Source organism: Aethalodelphis obliquidens, unplaced genomic scaffold (genome assembly GCF_003676395.1).
Source record: "Aethalodelphis obliquidens isolate GAN/ISIS:26980383/991018 unplaced genomic scaffold, ASM367639v1 scaffold70, whole genome shotgun sequence".
NCBI lineage: Eukaryota > Metazoa > Chordata > Mammalia > Artiodactyla > Delphinidae > Aethalodelphis > Aethalodelphis obliquidens.
The window spans coordinates 7,617,237-7,639,045 of record NW_020838014.1 but is presented as its reverse complement, the minus strand read 5'-3'; the positions used below and the strand labels follow the sequence as shown (position 1 = coordinate 7,639,045).

Below are 21,809 nucleotides of genomic sequence, written 5' to 3'. Positions count from 1 at the left end.
TTATGTGTTATTTGTTGTCTTTCCCTTGCTGATTTTAATATTTGTTCTTTGTATTTAATTTTTGATAGTTTGAGTAATATGTGTCTTGGCGTATTTCTCCTTGGATTTATCCTGTATGGGACTCTCTGTGCTTCCTGTACTTGATTAACTATTTCCTTTTCCATATTAAGGAAGTTTTCAACTATAATCTCTTCAAATATTTTCTCAATCCCTTTCTTTTTCTCTTCTTCCTCTGGGACCTCTATAATTTGAATGTTGGTGCATTTAATGTTGTCCCAGAAGTCTCTGAGATGGTCCTCAGTTCTTTTCATTCTTTTTTCTTTATTCTGCTCTGCAATAGTTATTTCCACTATTATCTTACAGGTCACTTATCCATTCTTCTGCCTCAGTTATTCCGCTATTGATCCCTTCTAGAGAATTTTATATTTCATTTATTATGTTGTTCATCACTGTTTGTTTCCTCTTTAGTTCTTCTAGGTCCTTGTTAAACGTTTCTTGTATTTTGTCCATTCTATTTCCAAGATTTTGGATCATCTTTAGTATCGTTATTCTGAATTCTTTTGCAGGTAGACTGCTTATTTCCTCTTCATTTGTTAGGTCTGGTGGGTTTTTGCCTTGCTCCTTCATCTGCTGTGTGTTTCTCTGTCTTCTCATTTTGCTTAACTTACTGTGTTTGGGGTCTCCTTTTCACAGGCTGCAGGTTCGTAGTTCCCGTTGTTTTTGGTGTCTGTCCCCAGTGGCTAAGATTTGTTCAGTGGGTTGTATAGGCTTCCTGGTGGAGAGGACTAGTGCCTGTGTTCTGGTGGATGAGGCTGGATCTTGTCTTTCTGTTGGGCAGGTCCACGTCAGGTGGTGTTTTGGGGTGTCTGTGGCCTTATTATGATTTTAGGCAGCCTCTGTGCTCATGGATGGGGTTGTGTTCCTGTTTTGCTAGTTGTTTGGCATAGGGTGTCCAGGACTGTAGCTTGCTGGTCGTTGAGTGGAGCTGGGTCTTGGCGTTGAGGTGGAGATCTTTGGGAGATTTTCGCCGTTTGATATTACGTGGAGCTGGGAGGTTTCTTGTGGACCAGTGTCCTGAACTTGGCTCTCCCACCTCAGTGGCACAGCCCTGACGCCTGGCTGGAGCACAAAGAGCCTGTCCTCCACACGGCTCAGAATAAAAGGGAGAAAGAAAAGAAAGAGAGAAAGAGAGAAAGAAAGAAAGAAAGAAGAAAAAAAGAAAGAAAGAAAGAAAAGAAAAGAAAAAATAAAACAATTAAAGTAAAAATAATTATTAAGAAAAAAAAATTTTTTAAGTAATGAAAAAAGAAAATGGACTGACAGAACCCTAGGACAAATGGTAAAAGCAAAGCTATACAGACAAAATCACACACAGGAGCATACACATACACACTCACAAAAAGAGGAAAAGGGAAAAAAATATATATATATCATTGCTCCCAAAGTCCACCTCCTCAATTTGGGATGATTCGTTGTCTATTCAGGTATTCCACAGATGCAGGGTACATCAAGTTGATTGTGGAGGTTTAATCCGCTGCTTCTGAGGCTGCTGGGAGAAATTTCCCTTTCTCTTCTTTGTTCGCACAGCTCCCGGGGTTCAGCTTTGGATTTGGCCACGCCTCTGCGTCTAGGTCGCCTGAGGGCGTCTGTTCTTTGCTCAGACAGGACGGGGTTAAAGGAGCCGCTGATTCGGGGGCTGTGGCTCACTCAGGCCGTGGGGAGGGAGGGGTACGGAGTGCGGGGCGGGCCTGAGGCTGCAGAGGCCGGCGTGACGTTGCACCAGCTTGAGGCATGCCGTGCGTTCTCCCCGGGAAGTTGTCCCTGGATCCCGGGACCCTGGCAGTGGCGGGCTGTACAGGCTCCCGGGTGGGGAGGTGTGGATAGTGACCTGTGCTTGCACACAGGCTTCTTGGTGGCGGCAGCAGCAGCCTTAGCGTCTCATGCCCGTCTCTGGGGTCCACGCTGATAGCTGCGGCTCACGCCCGTCTCTGGAGCTCCTTTAAGCGGCGTTCTTAATCCCCTCTCCTCGTGCACCAGGAAACAAAGAGGCAAGAAAAAGTCTCTTGTCTCTTCGGCAGCTCCAGACTTTTTCCCGGACTCCCTCCCGGCTAATCGTGGTGCACTAACCCCTTCAGGCTGTGTTCACGCAGCCAACCCCAGTCCTCTCTCTGGGGTCTGACCTCCGAAGCCCGAACCTCAGCTCCCAGCCCCCGCCCGTCCCGGCAAGTGAGCAGACAAGCCTCTTGGGCTGGTAAGCGCTGGTCAGCACCGATCCTCTGTGCGGGAATCTCTCTGCTTTGCCCTCCGCACCCCTGTGGCTGCGCTCTCCTCCGTGGCTCCGAAGCTTCCGCCCCCCGCAGTTTCCGCCTGAGAAGGGGCTTCCTAGTGTGTGGAAACCTTTCCTCCTTCACAGCTCCCTCCCACTGGTGCAGGTCCCGTCCCTATTCTTTTGTCTCTTTTTTCTTTTTTTTTTTTGCCCTACCCAGGTATGTGGGAAGTTTCTTGCCTTTTGGGAGGTCTGAGGTCTGCTGCCAGCGTTCAGTAGGTGTTCTGTAGGAGTAGTTCCACATGTAGATGTATTTCTGATGTATTTGTGGGGAGGAAGGTGATCTCCATGTCTTACTCTTCTGCCATCTTGAAGCTCCTCCCAGCATTTATTATTTGTAGACTTTTTAATGATGGCCATTCTGACTGGTGTGAAGTGAACCTCATTGCAGTTTTGATTTTCATTTCTCTAATAATTAGCAATATTGAGCATCTTTTCATGTGCCTGTTGGCCATCTGAATGCCTTCTTTGGAGAAATGTATCCTGCCCATTTTTTTATTGGATTGCTTGTTTTTATATATATATTAAGCTGTATGAGCTGTCTGTATATTTTGAAGTTTAATCCCTTGTCCATAGCATCGTTTGTAAATATTTTGTCCCATCCCACAGGTTTTCTTTGGTTTATGTTTTTCTTTGCTGTGCAAGAGCTTTTAAGTTTAATCAGGTCCCATTTGTGTATTTTTGTTTTTATTTCCATTACTCTAGGAGATGGATCCAAAAGCATACTGCCGTGATTTATGTCACAGTGTTCTGCCTATGTTTTCCTCTAGGAGTTTTATAGTATCTGGTCTTACATTTAGGTCTTTAATTCATTTTGAGTTTATTTTTGTATATGGTGTTAGAGAATGTTCTAATTTCACTCTTTCACATGTAACTGTCCAGTTTTCCCAGCACCACTTATTGAAGAGACTGTCTTTTCTCCATTGAACTTTCTTGCCTCCTTTGTCATAGATTAATTGACCATAAGTGCATGGGTATACTCCTGGGTTTTCTATCCTGTTCCATTGGTCTATATGTCTGTTTTTGTGCCAGTACCACACTGTTTTGATTACTGTAGCTTCACGGTATAGTCTGAAGTCAGGGAGCGTGATTCCTCCAGCTCCCTTCTTCTTTCTCAAGATTGTTTTGGCATAGCATTTTGTTTAAGAAATTAGACAAAGAACCACAGAATAAATCCAAAGAAATAGAAAGTAGGAAATAACCAAGACAAGCATAAATTAATGAAATAACTAAAAGAAGGTAATAAATATAGTTAAATTAAATAAAAATATAAAGAAGGCACAACTAACAAGTATTAGGGAAATAAAAGTAGGATGTTTTGGCAGATACAGTAGATAAAAAATTATGAATGTAAACGAATTTATTCTAATATGTTTGGGAAAAATCAGGCCTAGCTGCTATAATAATACACTGAAATTTAAAGGAGCAGCCTATCATAAACCTTCCAGAGAATGAAAAATAAAACACCCCTCAACTCAATATATGCATCTAATTTGACTCTGATAGAAAAACCCTACAAGGATAATACAAGTAAGGAAAATTATAGATCTAACTTACCTAGAAACATAGAGGCAAAAATTGTAAATCAGTTATTACCAAACTGAAACTAGAAGCAAGTTCATAATGATGAATACAAATACACTATGACTAATAATTTTCTCCTCATAAAAGAAAAGATGGTTAACACTTAGTAAATCAATTACTAGATATCACACCTTAAGAAGACTCATACAATCATTTCAGTAGAATCAACAAAGTATTTGGGAAAATTACATCTTCATGATAAAAATTATGAAATATAACAGCAGTTAGAAATAGAAAATTCCTAAAACTAATAAAGGGTATCTAATCTATAGAAAACATCATACTTAATAATAAATGTATAAATTTTTTCCTTTAAAGTTAGGAATAATGCAGATGCCAGCTCTCATATATTCTCAATCTGAAGTTGATCTGGAAGTCCTAGTTCTAGCAAGGAAAGAAAAAAAAAAATAGAAACACACAGTCATTGCTTGTAGACCAACTAATTATATGCATAAAATGTCCAAAGGCTAATATAAACTTTTAGAGCTTGTTGCAATTAAAGAGGACAAGAGAACATTTTAAAGAAATTGGAAACTTCTATTAGTGATTAGTTGAATTCAACCAAATTGTGAAGGAAATTACATGTATTCTGGTCATAGGGTTCAGAAGGGTATCTACACAAGTCAATTGAGAAAAACTGGATAATTGAGGGGTGTGGGTTGGAAGACCTCTGTTGACCAAATGGAGAACATTGGTGGGGGAAATAAAATGGGTTTGCCTATTCCATCTGTGCCTCAGGAAGAATCGTCCTTTAAGGGTGCCATCCTCACACCTTGCTCCAGCCTCAAACATCTGGGTGAGAGAAAATAGAGCTCTAACTAGAATTCTTTGATCTTGCCTGTCCTGACTGGCAAATCTAGTCCCTCATAGCGGACTTAGTAGATTGTCAATTTATGACCAGTTAGCTCTAAAATCTCCCTTTGTGCCTGTGCAAATGGGTCTGGGCCCTTAAGCATCTTAGCTTTGTTAGCTGGCACTAAGTTAAGCTTTATCAGTAGAGGGTGCTGGAGAGAAATTTTAGGAGTAAGAGATTTGCTTTTCTTGTTCCAGTGACTCCCTAGACAGGCTTCTCGTGCAGTTGAAGTAGCTTTCCCAGGCCAAACTTCTGAAGTGCAGGCAGCCTCTCTAGGGCCCCACATCTGCAGTGTAGGCAGCCAGAGGCACCCAGCAATCAGTAACAATCCCAGGCACCCACTTTTCCCCAGGTGGTTCTGTAGTAGAGTGTATTAGAGTGTCCCGGTGACATACCTCCCCATGAACAACTTTCTCCAGTGCCCTGCAGTGCCTCAGTGAGACACATTCCTGTGAACAGTTTTCCCCAGGACATGAGAGGTTGGATTTCTGGCAAGACCTACCAGAGTGTACTTCAGTGATTTCTCTGCCATTCAGTGATCTAAGGCTGTGCCCTCCAACAAGATCTGGATCTCAGCCCTAGGAGGAGGTTAACTCTTCCTGCCACAGATGCTCTAATTCACCCCTGAGAGTGGTGGCTATATCATATATCATATCATATTGTATCATATATATCATGTCATCTATCATATCATATCTGCTTTATTATATATCCACTGTTTCAATATTCTTTAGAGTTCTCTTTATACATGTTAATAGCCAATCTCTAGTTATTCCATTCTCTTGTTACAGTTAATATTTGTTTTATATTACATTTTCCTGTTTCAATTACTGTAGGGTTTCTTTCTACTGACTGAACCCAAATGGATAGATTCAGAAGGTAACTTTAAAGAGAAATAAATGCTGTTCTTTGTTGTGCTTAGCTTTATCTTCATATGAATAATGCAGAGGCATTTTAGAATCCATATAATAACCATTTCATTAATTCACTAGCAAAAGGGATGTAATGAATCATAATGGCCATCTCAAAAAATTGGAACTATTTTTTTATCTTTTAGGAGAAAAAAAAAGGGAGGGACACAGTGCACCCGTGATAGTTTTTTCAATGTAAGTAAAAATACCAGCCATATTTAATCTACCAGCACTATCCCTTCAACGATATCTTTATGAGTCTATGCTAATCTGTCAACCTAAAGATTAATGATAAAAAAGCATATGTAATTGTCACATCTCAGAAAGAGACAAAAAATTTACAAAAACTTTTTTTTCACCATGAAATATAATATATACACAAAAGAGCTTGAAATCTCAGGAATGTTCTAACAAATATGTACAGCAAACAGTAGTCTGAAGAAATGTTATTACCAACACCAGAGCTCCCTGGAAGCTACATGAACCATACCCTGCCCCTATCCCATTATTTCCTGATTAGAGCCCTTTCCCTTCACCCCAGAAGTAACAACTTTCCTGACAGTTCTCCTCATAATGTCCTTGATTTATTTTTATCAATTATGCATGTACACTAAAATTAAAGTTCAGTTTTGCCTGATTTTGACTTATATGTTCATTTGTGTTTTGTTTGTAATATCCATGTTGTTGCATATAACTCAGATTCATTAGCTCCATTGCTGCAGTCACCACTGATGGAAATTAGAGTTCTTTTCAGTTTTGGGGAGTACTGTTACATCCATGTATCCTAGTGTACATATGTACACATTTCTGTAGGGTAGAGATGGAATTTCTGGATCATAGAGACTATTTTCAACTATCTGAGATAATGTCAAACAGGTATCTAAAGTTGTTTTATTGATTTATTGCCACTGAAGTGTAAGAGAGGTCTTATCATTCTATATCCTCACCAAAGCTTCATATTATTAATTTCTTGAATCATTGCTAAACCTGATGGGTGTAGCATCAGATAGCAGCTTTAATTTGCAGTATTCTGTTTAATAATATGATTGAAACCTTTCCATCTGTTTATTGGCTACCTGAATTTTCTCTTATGTGATGTGCTTGCAGAAACCTTTTGCTCATTTTTCTATTAGATTATCTGTCTTTTTCTAATTGATGTGTTAAAAACATTTAGAGTGCCCTTTGTCAGTTATAGGATTATTCAGTACTTGATCCAATGATAAGACAGAACAGAATCATACCACACCTGGAAGACAGTATTGGGTTTCATACCAAAAAAAAAAAAAATCAGAGATGTACTAAGAGAAATTTGTTAAAGCACATATTAGACAGACATTTTTACAATCATAGGATGAGGAAGAACAAAAGAATGGCATGAAACCCAGAAGGCAGAAGATCTTTAAATATTTCGTATGGTGAAAGACACTGTATAGGTTAATGAGAAATAACAGATTGGCCAAATTAATTTGCAATATATTAGTAGCGCCCACAAATCAAAAAGCAGAGCAAAGCGTGTAAGAGAAGAATGGGCAAAGGATACAAAGAGGCAAATGTAAGAATAATTTAATCGTGTACTGTACATTTGAAAGTGGCTAAGACAGTAAATCTCATAAGTTTTCATCATAGGAAAAAAAGTATAACTATGTGTAGTCATGAAAGTTTGACTTATTGTGGTGATCATTTAGCAATACATAAATACAGTAGTCTTCCATTATTCACAGTTTCACTTTCCATATCATTAGTTGCCTGCAGCCAACTGCAGTCCAAAAATATTACAGTTGTCCCTTGGTATCCACGGGAGGTTGTTTCCAGGATCCACCACAGACACCCAAAGCCTTGGATGCTCAAGTCCGTTAGTCTGCTCTCTGGATCCTCGGTTCTGCACCTGTGGATTCAACCAACCACAGATCATGTAGTACTGTATTTATTTTGCAGAAATCTTGTATTAGCCAATAGTTCAAACACGTGCTGTTCAAGGGTCAACTGTAAAGGAGAATTCCCTTCAGAGTGCCTACATCATTCACCTCACTTCATCTCATTGCATTGGTATTGCATCAACTCGAAGGTTCACGAGATGAAGTAGGGTGAGAACAGGACAGTAAGATATTTTTATTTATTTATTTATTTTTTGCGGTACGCGGGCCTCTCACTGTTGTGGCCTCTCCCGTTGCGGAGCACAGGCTCCGGACGCGCAGGCTCAGCGGCCGTGGCTCACGGGCCCAGCCGCTCCGCGGCATGTGGGATCTTTCCAGACCAGGTCACGAACCCGCGTCCCCTGCATCTGCAGGCGGACTCTCAACCACTGCGCCACCAGGGAAGCCCGACAATAAGATATTTTGAAAGAGAGAGAGGACCACATTCACATAACTTTCATGACAGTATATTCTTGTAATTATTGCATTTTAATATTAGTTGTTTTGGTTAATCTTTTATTGTGCCTAATTCATGACTTAAAATTTATCATAGGTATGTTTGTATAGGGAAAAGCATAGTATATATAGGGCTTGGTACTATCTCTGGTTTCAGGCAGCCACTGCTGGTCTTGGAATCTATCCCCCACAGGTAAGGGGAGACTACTGCATAGAGAATCATCAGGTGGTGCACCTACAACTTATATAACGTTATAGGTCAATTTATCTCAATTTAGAAATAATTTAAAGAGTAGATTGGCATTAAGCTGCTATAAAGGTCAGTCTCACTAATAATCAGAGAAGGTCGTTTTGAATAATGAGCTATGTCTTCTTTTTTTAATAAGCCTATATTAAAGAGTTGAATATTAAATACTTCTAGAAACATAGGAAACTGGGCCTTCTATAGCTGTGCTGGCTAATATGGCAGCTAGTAGCAACACGTGGCTACTTAAATTTAAATTAACTGTAATTAAAATAAGTTTGAGAATCAGTTGCCTTGTCACAATAGCCACATTTAATAGGTCAATAACTGCAGAAGGTTAGTGGCTATAGTATTGGGCTGTATTAACATCTCTACCATTGCAAAACGTTCCACTGAACAGACTAAAGACATCAGTGAAATGGTGGAGTAGGAAGCCCTGACATTCCTCTACTACTACAAACCAACAAAATACCTCTGTGAGAAATCCAGAAACCAGTAAAAAAACAACCATACCCCACAGGAGCGTGAAGCCATCTTCATGAAAGTTGGCTACAGAATTTGCAGCTCTATCCACTTTCTCTCACCAGAGCCTCTCCATCATCCCCTAATCCACAAACACACATATGCAGCATGTTTGGGAGGAAACACTCAACTACCATCTTCTCCTTGGGAAGGGAAAGGAGTAGAATGTAAGTACAAATGACCTTCAGGGGACAGTCCAAGGGACAAGTGTCTGTCTTGCCTGTACTCCAGTACTGACAGGAACAAAGGTGCCATGTTGAGGCATTTCAGAGCAAAGATATAAACCATGTACCAGGGTGTGCAGCACTACAGACAGAAACTAGGTGGAGCCCCAGGATGGTGATTTACAACAACACCAGATAAGCTTCAACGTTGCAGTGGGAGCTCCTGAATAGAAACAGGCAAATCACTCCAAAAAAATTGCATAAACAAGCCCAGAAAGGACACATAGACATTATACATTAAACACACACACACACACACACACACAGACACACACACCGCCCTGTATGACACCAGTCTGGGACAGTTGACTGATGCTTTAGATTCCAAAATCCGAAATAGAACAACAACAGCAACAAAACAAGACATACAAACCGACAGGCAACCATGACATGTTTAAGGAAACAATTTCATCTCCAGATAATAAACCTAAAGAAAGGGAGATATATGAATTGCCAGACAAAAATTCAAACTTACAGATCAAAGAATTAACCGAGAGCACAGACAGACAACTATAAAAAATCAGGGAAATGATGCATGAACAAATGAGAATATCAACAAAGAGATAGAAACCACGAGGAAGAACCAAACGGAAATTCTGGAAATGAGGAATACAATACTTTATTTGAAAAGTTCACTGGAGGGACTCACCCAGGCAGAAGAAAAAATCAGAAAATTAAAAGATAGGGCTTTCATCATTAATGAAACAGAGGAAGAAAAAGTCAAAAGAGTGAAGAAAAATGAAGAGAGTCTAAGGGACTTAGGGGATACGATCCACTGAAACAACATATACAAATGGGAATCCCAGAAAGTGAGGAACAGAGGAAGGATCAGAGAAACTGTTTGAAGAAAAAATGGCCAAAGGTGTTCCAAATCTGAGGAGAGAAATAGACATACAAATTTAAGAAGCTCAATAAACTCTAATGTGTATATATCTAAAGAGACCTACATTAAGATATATGATCATCAAACTGTCAAAAGTCACAAATCAAGAGGGACTCTTGAAAGCAGAGGGAGAAAAGTGAGTGTTACATACAAGGGAGCTCCCACTAGATTGGTCAGCAGATCTCTCAGCAGAAATCTCTCAGATATAGAGAGTGGGATGATATATTAAAGTTATTGAAAGAAAAAAGTGTCACCATGAATATTACACCTGCCCAAACTATCCTTAAAAACGGAGGAGAACTTAAGACTTTCCCAGATAAGCAAAACCTGAGGGAGTTCATCACCACTAGACATATCTTTTTTTTGTTTGTTTTGTTTTGTTTGTTTGTTTTTTGCGGTACATGGGCCTCTCACTGTTGTGGTCCCTCCCGTTGCAGAGCACAGGCTCCAGACGCGCAGGCTCAGCGGCCGTGGCTCACGGGCCCAGCCGCTCGGCGGCATGTGGGATCTTCCCGGACTGGGGCATGAACCCGCATCCCCTGCATCGACAGGCGGACTCTCAACCACTGTGCCACCAGGGAAGCCCTAGACATATCTTTAAAAAATTCTGAAAGGCGTTCCACAAGTTGAAGTGAAAGGATGACAAATAGCAATACAAAAACATACAACAATATATAATTCCCTGACAAAGGTAAATATTTAGACAAATAAAGAGTGCCATAGTATTGTGTTGTAGGTGAGTTAACAACTTGTAAGTCTGGTACAGACTTTTCTTAAAAACAATTATAAATTTTTGTTAAGGATAAGCAATATAAAAAGAGGTAATTTGTGTCATAAATAAGATAAAGTGAGAGGGGGTAGGGATGTAAAAGAGTAGAGTGCTTACATATGATTTTTTTCTTCCATTTATATTTAGTAACATGGGGGCAGGAGAAGTGGCTTAGCTGCTCACACCAAGATTCCTTTTACAGAGACAGACTATCTGAGCAGAGCTCTGAGATGAAAGGGAACCTGAGCTGGGGAAGGCACCACTTCAGCTACTCCATACAGCAAAGAAGAGAGAGAGAGAACACCCGAATTACATTTAAGCCTGTCAAACTTACCTCCTTGATTAATTTACAAAGTATTTTTCCTCTAAGATTGTATATAATTTTATTACATACAATTGAATTTAAGTTGTTATCGGTTTAAAATAGGTTGTTACAGAGTGGGGGAATGAAGATGGCAGAGTAAGAGGACATGGAGCTCACCTTCCCCAAACAACACACCAAAAATATATATACATGTGGAACAATTCTAATGGAAAACTAACTGGAAACTGGCAGAACTGGTCCTATATGACCAAGGCTGCAGGAAAAATTCCCATGTAATCAGGTGGAAGAAAAGCATCGCATTGGGTTGAGACCTGTGCCCTTGGGAGGGGACTAAGAGGAAAAGGGAGATCACAGGGGCAGGCATTTGCCCTGGGGAGTGAGTGGATTGAGCCATAGACTGGGCATCTCAGTCCTGGGGTACTCCAGGGAGGAGACAAGCCCCCTTGCCTACTTGGAGAACTGCTGGGACAGGTAGAAAGGCTGGAGGAGCCTAGACTCCACTCGAGATGAGTGTGCAGGTGCTGGCTTGCCACCAGACTGGGCGGAGAGAGGTCTGCCCTAGGGACTGCCCCCTCTCTGGGCCCCCCAGTCTGAGCTGAGGGAACACGCTGGACCCACTCACCCCAAGCCACAGCTTGGCACTGGATCTGGGACAACAAGGTCCTGGGAAAAGACTCCATCTAAAAGACACAGAGGAGACCCACAGGCCCAGGGAGAGGTCCAGTTGTGATGGCAGCAGCCGTTGTTGGTGCTTTCTCAAACAGTGCCATAGAAGCAGCCCCGACTTCTGACAGCAACCCAGCTGCTTCCATTACCACAGCCACAACGCTGGGATCCCAGGCCCAGGTGAAGAAATGCTCCAACACTGCCCACTTCATGCCACAACCTTGCACTAAATCTGGGAAGACCACAACAGGGGAAAAGACTCAATCTTGGGTTTTGTCTGAACAGAGCTGTAGAAACCTGCACAGACAGCACATCAGACCTTGGTAAGTGCACAGGCACATGAAAAGAGACTCAATGTTGCTAATTATTATAGAAATGCAATTCAAAACAACGAGATATCACCTCACACCTATCAGAATGGCTATTATCAAAATGTCTACAAATAACAAGTGTTGGTGAAGATGTGAAGAAAAGGGAAATTTTATACACTGTTGGTGGGAATGTAATTTAGTGCAGCCACTATGGAAAGCAGTATGGAGGTTCCTCAATAAACTAAAAATAGAACTACCATATGATCCAGCAATTCCACTCCTGGGTGTATATCTGGAATAAATGAAAATACTAATTCAAAAAGATACATGCACCTCAATGTTCATAGCTTCACTACGTACAATAGCCAAGGCATGGAAGCAACCCAAGTGCCCATAAATGGATGGTTGGCTTAAGAAGATGTGGGATATGTATATGCAATGAAATATTACTCGGCTGTTAAGAGGAATGAAATCCTGCCATTTGCAACAATGTGAACGGACATAGAAAATATTATTCTTTGTGAAATAAGTTAAACAGAGAAAGACAAATACTGTATTCTATCACTTATATGTGGAATCTAAAATATAATACAAATGAATGTATGCTTAACACAGAAACAGACTCATAGGTATAGAAAACAAACTAGTGCTTACTGAAGAGGAGAGGGAAGGGAGGCGGGGTAAATTAGGGGTAGAGGGTTAAGAGATACAAACTACTATGTATAAAAGAGATAAGCAACAAAGATATATTGTACAGCACATGGAATTATAGCTCTTATCTTGTAATAAATTTCAATGGAATACATTGTGTAAAAACACTGAATCACCCACCATGCTGTACACCTGGAAATAATATAATATTGTAAATCAACTATACTTTTCAATTAAAAAATTTTTTTAAACTAGCTGAAGGAAAACAGAAAAATCCACAAAAATGTGGAATAAAACCATGCACTCTTTAAAAGCCAGTGTGTTAAAGAAAAAATTATAAGAGAATTTGGAAAATATATGGAGATAAATGAAAATGAAGCCACAACATCCCATCTCATGGGATGTAGCAAAAGGAGCACAAAGAGAGAAATTTATAGAAATGAACACGTACGTTAAAAAGGAAGCAAAATCTCAAATAAATAACTTTACCTTACATTTCAAGGAATTACAATAAGAAGAAAAAAACTAAACCCAAATTCAGCAGACAGAAGGGAAAAATAAAGATTAGAACAGAAATAAATGAAATAGAGAATCAAAAAATAGTAAAAAAAAAAAAAAATCAATGAAACTCAGTTGGTTTTTTGAAAATATCAACAAAATTGACAAACCTTTAATGAGACATAGTAAGAAAAAATAGAAGACTCAAATATCTAAACTAGAAATGAATGAGGAAACATTACAACTAATGTCATATAAATAAAAAGAACTACAAGTGACTACTATGAATAATTATATGCTAGCAAATTGGATGACCTAAGAAATGGATACATTTCTAGAAACAAACAACCTACCAAGGATGAATCACAAAGAAATAAAAGATATAAATGGGCCTATAACTAGTGGGGAGATTGAAAATTAATCAAAAGCCTGTCAACAAAGGAAAGTTCAGGATTAGATGGTTTCACTGGAGAATTCTACCAAATATTTAAAGAATAATTAACATCAAGACTTCTTAGACTCTTTCAAAGAATTAAAGAGGCAGGGACACTCTCAAACTCATTCTATGAGGCCAGCATTACCATAGTACCAAAACCAGATAAAAGATAACAAGGAAAGAAGACCACAGAGCAATATCTCTCATAAATATTGATACAAAAATCCTAAAGAAAATACTAGCAAACTGAATTCAACAACACATGAAAGGGATCATATTCCATGACCAAATGGGATTTATACTGAATGTAAGGATGGTCCAAAACGTGAAAAATCAATCCATGTACTAAACCTCATTAAGAGAACAAAGGACAAAAGTCATATGAGTATCTCAATTGATGCAAACAAAGCATTTGAAAATATTCAACACACTTTCATGACAAAAATGCCCCACAGACTAGGGAGGGAAGAAAACTACTTCAACATAATAAAATCCATGAATAAAAAGCTAACAGTTAACATCATACTCAATGGGAAAGCTTTCCCTTTAAGATCAAGAACAAGTGGGCAAAGATGTTCACTCTTGTCATTACTATTCAACATAGTACAGAACCTTTAGCCAAAGCAATCAGACATGAAAAAGAAATAAAACACATATAAAATGGAAAAGAAGAATTAAAATAATCTCTGTTTGCAGAAGATATGGCCTTATATGCAGAAAATCCTAAGAATTCCACCCCCACACACAAAAAAACCCAAACCCTGTTAGAACTAACAATGAATTCATCAAAGTTGCAGGATACAAAATCAACACTCAAAAATCAGGGGCATTCCTATATGTTAACAATGAGCAAACTGAGATGGAAATTTGGGAAATATTCCCACTAAACTACAATACTATAGCCTTAAAAAGTATAAAATTCTTAGGAATATACTTAACAAAGGAGGTGAAAGACTTAAATGTGGAAAACTGCAAAACATTGCTTAAAAAATCCCAAAGATGCTTCAGATTAATGGAATGACATCCCAGGGTCATGGAATGGAAGACTTAATATTGGTAAAATATAATAATTGATAGTCATTATGATGGTTTAGTACTGGCATAAAGATAGATATATAGACCAATGGTATAGAATTGAGAACCCAGAGATAAACCTTTCTATATATGGCCAAATGATATTCAAAAAGAATGTCAAGACTACACAATAAGAAGAATAGAGTCTCTTTAACAAATGTTATATGTTAACAAATATGTTAACATATGTTATGATATGTTAACAAATGTTATGATACCCATATGCAAAAGAATAAAGCTAGACACTTACCTTACACATGTACAAAAATTAACTCAAAATGGATTAAACAGCTAATTGTAAGAACAAAAACTTTTAAATTCCTAGGGGTAAAACTTCAGGACACTGGATTTGGGAATGATTTCTTGGATATGACACTAAAACCAGAGGTAACAAAGTAAAAAATTGATTAAAAAGATGACAACAACAGGGCTTCCATGATGGCGCAGTGGTTAAGAATCCGCCTGCCAATGCAGGGGACAAGGGTTCGAGCCCTGGTCTGGGAAGGTCCCACAGGCCGTGGAGCAACTAAGCCCGTGCGCCACAACTACTAAGCCTGCGCTCTAGAGCCCGCAAGCCACAACTGCTGAAGCCTGCATGCCTAGAGTCCGTGCTCCTCAACAAGAGAAGCCACCTCAATGAAAAGCCCGTACACCGCAACGAAGAGAAGCTCCCGCTCGCGGCAAATAGAGAAAGCCCGCGTGCAGCAAAGAAGACCCAATGCAGCCAAAAATAAATAAATAAAATTAATTAATTAATTTAAAAAAAACCCTAAAGGAGGAAGAAATACTACATATTACGCGATGCATTTAAAAAAGAAAAAAAAGATGACAACAACAAATTTTAAATCTGTACACCAAAAGATACACTCAAGAGAGTGAAAAGGCAATCTGCAGAATGGGAGAAAAATAATTGCAAATCATATATCTGAGACAGGGTAATATTCAGAATATCTAAGAAACTTCTTCAACTCAGCAATAAAAGTTAAATAATCTGGTTTAAAAATGGGCCAAAAGGTTGAATAGATATTTCTCCAAAGAAGATATACAAATGGCCAATAAGCATATAAAAGAGTCTCAGTATAATCAGCAAGGAAATGCAGATCAAGCCACAATGATATACCACCTCACACCCATCAGGATGGCCACTATTAAAAGTTCAGAAAATAAGTGTTGGTAAGGATGCAGAGAAGTTGGAACCCTGTGAACAGTTAGTAGGAATGTAAAATCGTGCAGCTATTAAGGAAAGGAATATGGAGTTCCTCAGAAAGTTAAAAATAGAATTACCATATATCTAGCAATTGAGTTTCTGGATGTACGTCCTAAAGAACTCAAAGCAGGATCTTCAGGAGATATTTGCACACCCATTTTCATTGCAGGATTATTCACAATAGTCAAGAGGTTGAAGCAACCCAAATGTCCACCAACAGATGAATGACTAAGGAAGTGTGGTATATACATATATGGAAGAGCATGCATGCTTAATAAAGGAAAATCCTGTCACAGGCTACAACATGAAGAAACTTTAAGGATATTATGCTAAGTGAAATAAGCCAGTTACACAAAGACAAACACTGTATGAGTCTACTCACACTCAATATTTTAAGTAATGAAAATCATAGAAATAGAAAGTAGAAAGATGGTTCCTATGTGTAGGGGACAGGGGGTAGAATTAACGATTTTTAGGTATAGTTTTAGTGTTGCAAGATGGAAAAGTTCTAGAGATCTGTTGCACAAAAATGTGAATATAGTTAACACTATGGAAATGTACATTTTAAAATGGTTAAAAGGGTAAAGTTAATGTTATGTTTTTTTAACCACAGTGTTTAAAACGTGTTATTGAACAAACTGCTTTACAAGATAATTTGTAAACCAATACAGGATTTTTAGAGTTCTGTCTGATTTTCAGAGGGCTCAATCAATTTGAGTGCTTGCATTTTCTTTGATCTAACACAATTCTAAAAATCCACCAAAAGTGGCAAAAAGGTGTGTATGTGCATCTATATATTTACATACAAATAAATAATATTTAATGCGTACACATATTTATCTTAATCACCATAATAGAACATATTTATCAACAAGAAAAATGTAAAAATTTGAAACAATGGTTATATCATGAATACATAAAGGAAATGGTTAAATAATTATGTGAATACTATAGAATATTACGTATCCGTTAGTAGGTAATGATCTACATCTGTTATTATCAATGGCCTAGAAAATTATTTACAATATATTGTGTACTGAAAAATGGCAGTGTCAAAAATATATGAATAGTACATACTATTTTTAAATATGACATACTTCCTATATTTTAATGGCATGTCCTAAGATGGAAAAAGCATCATACCTAAGAATTCTGTCTAAGTGTTGGGAAGATTTTATTGGAGACATATGCAGATTGAGGATAAAGGAAAGGCTTGCATTTTCTACTCTATGTAATTCAGGGTTATTTCCACCTTTTACAATATATGTGCATAATTTTTGTAAATAAGGGGAAATAGGTCAAAGCAGGCAAGTTCCACAAAGCTTTGTGTTAACAAACAGATGCTGTAGAGTTTAGCCCAAAGACAATTTTGTTGCAACAGGAGCTGCAGAATTAGTGTTTTAATCAAGAAATACTCCAGGGGCCTAAAGGAAAATGGTATTGATGTGAAAATGATGATAAAATAGAATGAATACAGGAGATAGATCCCAACTGCCCTCCCCAGTTTAGGCTGCTGGGGGCTTGAGAAAATCACAGACTGAGGAAACTGTAATTTCTGATTTCCAGTCTGAACTAGGAGCTCAACACATTTGGTGATACCTTCATTTGTCCCTAGTCAGCTCTCTGCTGAGTTCTTCTCTTCTTCATCTCCTTTACCTCCACTGTCCCTCACCTCAGCAGCTGACTTTACTGGGACCCTGAACCTTCAGACTGGCCCTGCCTTACTGTCTACTAACTACACTCACTGCTTCTCCTGCCTGCCAACCAGGTCATCTCCACTGTACACAGGCTCCTCCTTTGCTCCCCCCTGAGTGGGTCCCCTTTGAAGGGACCCCCCATCCTCTCCTGGACGCTGAGCCAGGCTGTATATGGGGGTTTTCCTAACAGCGCTTGAGAATGGTCAGGACCCTTCCATCTAACAATCCTTCTTTTTTATTTAATTTTATTTATTTGTTTTTTTAAACTTTTTATGTTATATTGGAGTATAGTTGATTAACAATGTTGTGTTAGTTTCAGGTGTATAGGAAAGTGATTCAATTATAACTATTCATGTATCTATTATTTTTCAAATTCTTTTCCCATTTAGATTGTTACATAATATTGAGCAGAGTTCCTGGTGCTATACAGCACGTGATCTATTTTATATATAGCAGTGTGTTCATGACAATCCGAAACTCCCTAGAACCCTCCAGCCACTGTTGTGTTTCTTCCCTCTCTTTCACATCCAACTTCTTGAACGTGTGGTCTGGATTTGTGATCTCCCTTCTGAATCCCCCTTTCACATCACAACCTTCTGGCATGTGGCTCCTCAGCAGTTCCCCTAACCGTTCACACTAAAGTGACCAAGACCTCCTTTTGTTAAATTCAGCATTTACTGAACTCTGCTCGGTATTTCACCTGTTGACCACAGGAGCTGCCCGGGGTGGGAGTGGGGAGGTGGAGTCTCCTCTGATTTTCTCAGGCTCTGGTGATACTCTTGCTGGCTCCGGTGATCTTTCCGTTTGCCTCAAGCGAGCCCAGCAGAAAAGTGGAAATGATGTTAACTGTGAAGTGGACACAAAGGGTTTTAAAATATCCCACTCAACCCATGGAAAAATCAGGTGAGTCCTAAGGCCTATAGAAACAGAAGAAATGGCCCAAGATACAGTGAGCTTTTAACAAGTGCTCTGTAGTTCCTCTTATTCTTTATTCTTTCTCCTTTTCCCCAACCGGTTCTCTGCCCTTCTCCACCCCTCGTGCAAATAGCCTCGCTTTTCATTTTATTCTCACGCACCTTCCCTGGATTCTTGCACGTGCGCCCAACGGCACCGCCCAGAAAACGAACTAGATGCGTTGGATAGGGCGTGCACCTACTGTGGAAATCCGCTGGACTGAGCCTGACCTAGTTTGGACCGAGGCTGCGCTCCCACACGGGGGCTCAGGGAGCTCCGCACTCACTAGTCCCGCGCCTCTAGCGGCGGTCCCTGGAAGTCTGAGTCACAAGGCCCCAGTGGCAGGGACTGACTCACTTGGGAACAGGCTCTGCCATGAGGTCAGTGAGGACGCTCCTCTCCCCAGGCCGTTCGCTCCCCTTGCTAGTCCTGCCGGTGCTCCTGGTTGATTCTCTTGGCAAGGATTTAATTTTTCACCCCCAGTGGGGCTTTGACTCCTATGAAATCACCATCCCCAAGAAGCTGAGCTTCCGTGGAGGGGAGCAGGGTGTGGCCAAGCACGTGTCCTACCTCCTGCAGGTAAAAGGCAAGAAGCACATCCTCCACCTGTGGCCCAAGAGGTTTCTATTGCCCCGGAATCTACAGGTTTTCTCCTTCACAGAACAGGAGAGGCTCTTGGAGGATCACCCTTATATACCCAGCGACTGCAACTATATGGGCTTGGTTGAAGGAAATCAGGATTCTAAAGCTACTTTAAGTACATGGGGGGTCTCCGAGGCATACTGAAAGTCAATGCCAACCATTACCAAATCGAGCCCCTCAGAGCCTCTTCCAATTTTGAACATGTCATATATCTCCTAAAGAAAGAGGAGGAATTTCCCAATCAGATCTGTGGCTCAACTGATGATGAAACAGTAAAGCAGTTGGCTGAGCATGAGAACAGGGCTAGGATACATGACTTTAGTGAGGCATATATGCACCAAAAGTACTTGGAATTAGCCCTGGTCTTTGATGACAGTAGGTATTTATATTTGAACTCCAAACTTACTCAAGTCATAAATGATGCCATTCTTCTGACTGCAATTGCAGACTCTTACTTTCAAGATGTCTGTACGAGAATACAACTATTAGCTATGGAAGTATGGACAGACAGAGACGAAATAGCACTTAATGCCCCAGTGATATCACAAGTTTTAGGCCAGTTTGTGCAATACAGATCACGTGATCTGAGTCGTCGAATTCCAGCAGATCGGGCACACCTATACCTTAAAAAACAGTTTAGTGGGGCTTCCCTGGTGGCGCAGTGGTTGAGAGTCCACCTGCCAATGCAGGGGGCACGGGTTCGTGCCCCGGTCTGGGAGGATCCCACATGCCGCGGAGCGGCTGGGCCCGTGAGCCATGGCCACTGAGCCTGCATGTCCAGAACCTGTGCCCCGCAACGGGAGAGGCCACAGCAGTGAGAGGCCCGCGTACGGCAAAAAAAACCCAAAAAACAAACAACAAAAAAACAGTTTAGTGATGCGCTTTCACAGCACTGGGGAAGTGTATGTAGTACATTGCCTTCTGGATCTACACGTTCTATTCTAGATAAAAATATCCTTGGACCTGCCACTTGGACGACTCATGCTCTGGGCCATAGTGTGGGAATGATCCACAATTACAAATACTGCCAATGTAAGGGTAGGCATAGTTGCATCATGGGCACTGGGCGAACTGGGTTTAGTAATTGTAGTTATGCCGAATTTTATTCGCATGTAAGTTCAGGATTAAACTGTCTAACGGATATCCCAGAATTAGGTTATGTGGTAAAGAGATGTGGAAACAAAATTGTGGAAGAGAATGAGGAATGTGTGGTTCAAGAGAGGACTGTAAAGAAGACCCATGTTGTCAGCCAGATTGTAAATTCAAAGAAGGTGCCCTGTAGCACTGGACTTTGCTGTCATAACTGTCAATTTCATCCATCTGGATATACGTGTCGGGGGGAAGAAAATGAATGTGACCTTGCAGAGTACTGCAGTGGGACCTCAGCCTTCTGCCCAAGTGACGCATATAAGCAGGATGGAACTCCTTGCAAGTACAGAGCCCGTTGTGTCAGAAAGGGCTGCCAATCCAGAACTGTGCAGTGTCCAAATATTTTTGGAGCTGATGCCATGGGGGCTCCTCTTCAATGCTACGATGCAGTTAATGTAACAGGTGACCAATATGGGAACTGTGGTATTTTAGGAGTTCGTCAGTATGAGAAGTGTCCCAGAGAAAAGGCATTATGTGGCAGGCTACAGTGTATAAATGTCGAAACCATCCCTGATATGCAAGATCATACTATTGTAATTTCCACTCACCTGCATGAAGAAAATCTCATGTGCAGGGGCATTGGCTATCATCTAGCCATGGTACCTATGGGGTTACCTGACCTGGGTGTGATAAGTGATGGTACCTCCTGTGGTAAGGAGCGGATATGTTTTTAATAGAAATTGTGTGAATAGCTCAGTCCTGAATTTTGACTGTTTGCCTGAGAATTGCAATGGCCGAGGTGTTTGCAACAGTAACAAAAACTGCCACTGCATGTATGGCTGGGCCCCTCCATTCTGTGAGGAGGTGGGGTATGGAGGGAGCATTGACAGTGGGCCTCCAGGACCCCTAAAGAGGGAGGTGCCCGCCTCACTTCAGGTCGTGTCCATTATGTTAATGCGCCTGATTTTCTTAATTATCTCAGCGATTGTTGTGCTTTTCAGGAAAATCATAGGAAGCTTATAAATCCAAAGAGAAAGAAACACCACCAGTTAACACTGGAGCAGAACAATTCAAGGCCAAAATGATCAAGAAACCAAAAAAGCAATCAGGCAATCCACTGTCACTCTATTACACAGGGTCATAAATTGAACAAGCTTCTCATTTATCCAAACACTTCTTCTTCCTTCTTCCTTCAATTTATTTTACCTGATGTTCTTTGAGGTTTTGATCAGTAAATAAAAGGTATTCTTGATTTGGAAAAAAAATCAGTGCATTTTTCTTTCCTACTTCACTTTCCGCTTAGTTTGTGATCAAGTTTTGGATATCCTTAAAAGAATGCCCTAACAGCTTTTCGAACACAGAATGCTGTGCGTTTCATAGAATTACAGTGGATTTCAGAGTAGAGTCCTGTCTCTCAGTTCCCAGCAAACAAAACCATTGTCTGCTTTTCCCTCTGTGTCCCTCATGAAATCCTCTGTGTCTCTACCCTGTGCTGAACCATAAATGGTAACTACCACATATTATATATAGAATGTGATAGTTTGCAAGGGGTGTGTGTCCCTCAGCTAAGTATC

General features: G+C 40.1%; 1 protein-coding gene across 1 annotated transcript; it reads left to right on the top strand.

Annotated features, from left to right (window-relative positions):
- The first annotated feature begins 18,879 nt into the window (after positions 1-18,879).
- ADAM30 (ADAM metallopeptidase domain 30) lies at positions 18,880-21,379 on the top strand. Its single transcript, XM_027091014.1, is given in 7 exon segments — positions 18,880-19,261; positions 19,264-19,799; positions 20,016-20,349; positions 20,352-20,421; positions 20,423-20,963; positions 20,965-21,251; positions 21,253-21,379. Coding segments are annotated over 7 exon segments (2,277 nt in total).
- The last annotated feature ends 430 nt before the right edge of the window (positions 21,380-21,809 follow it).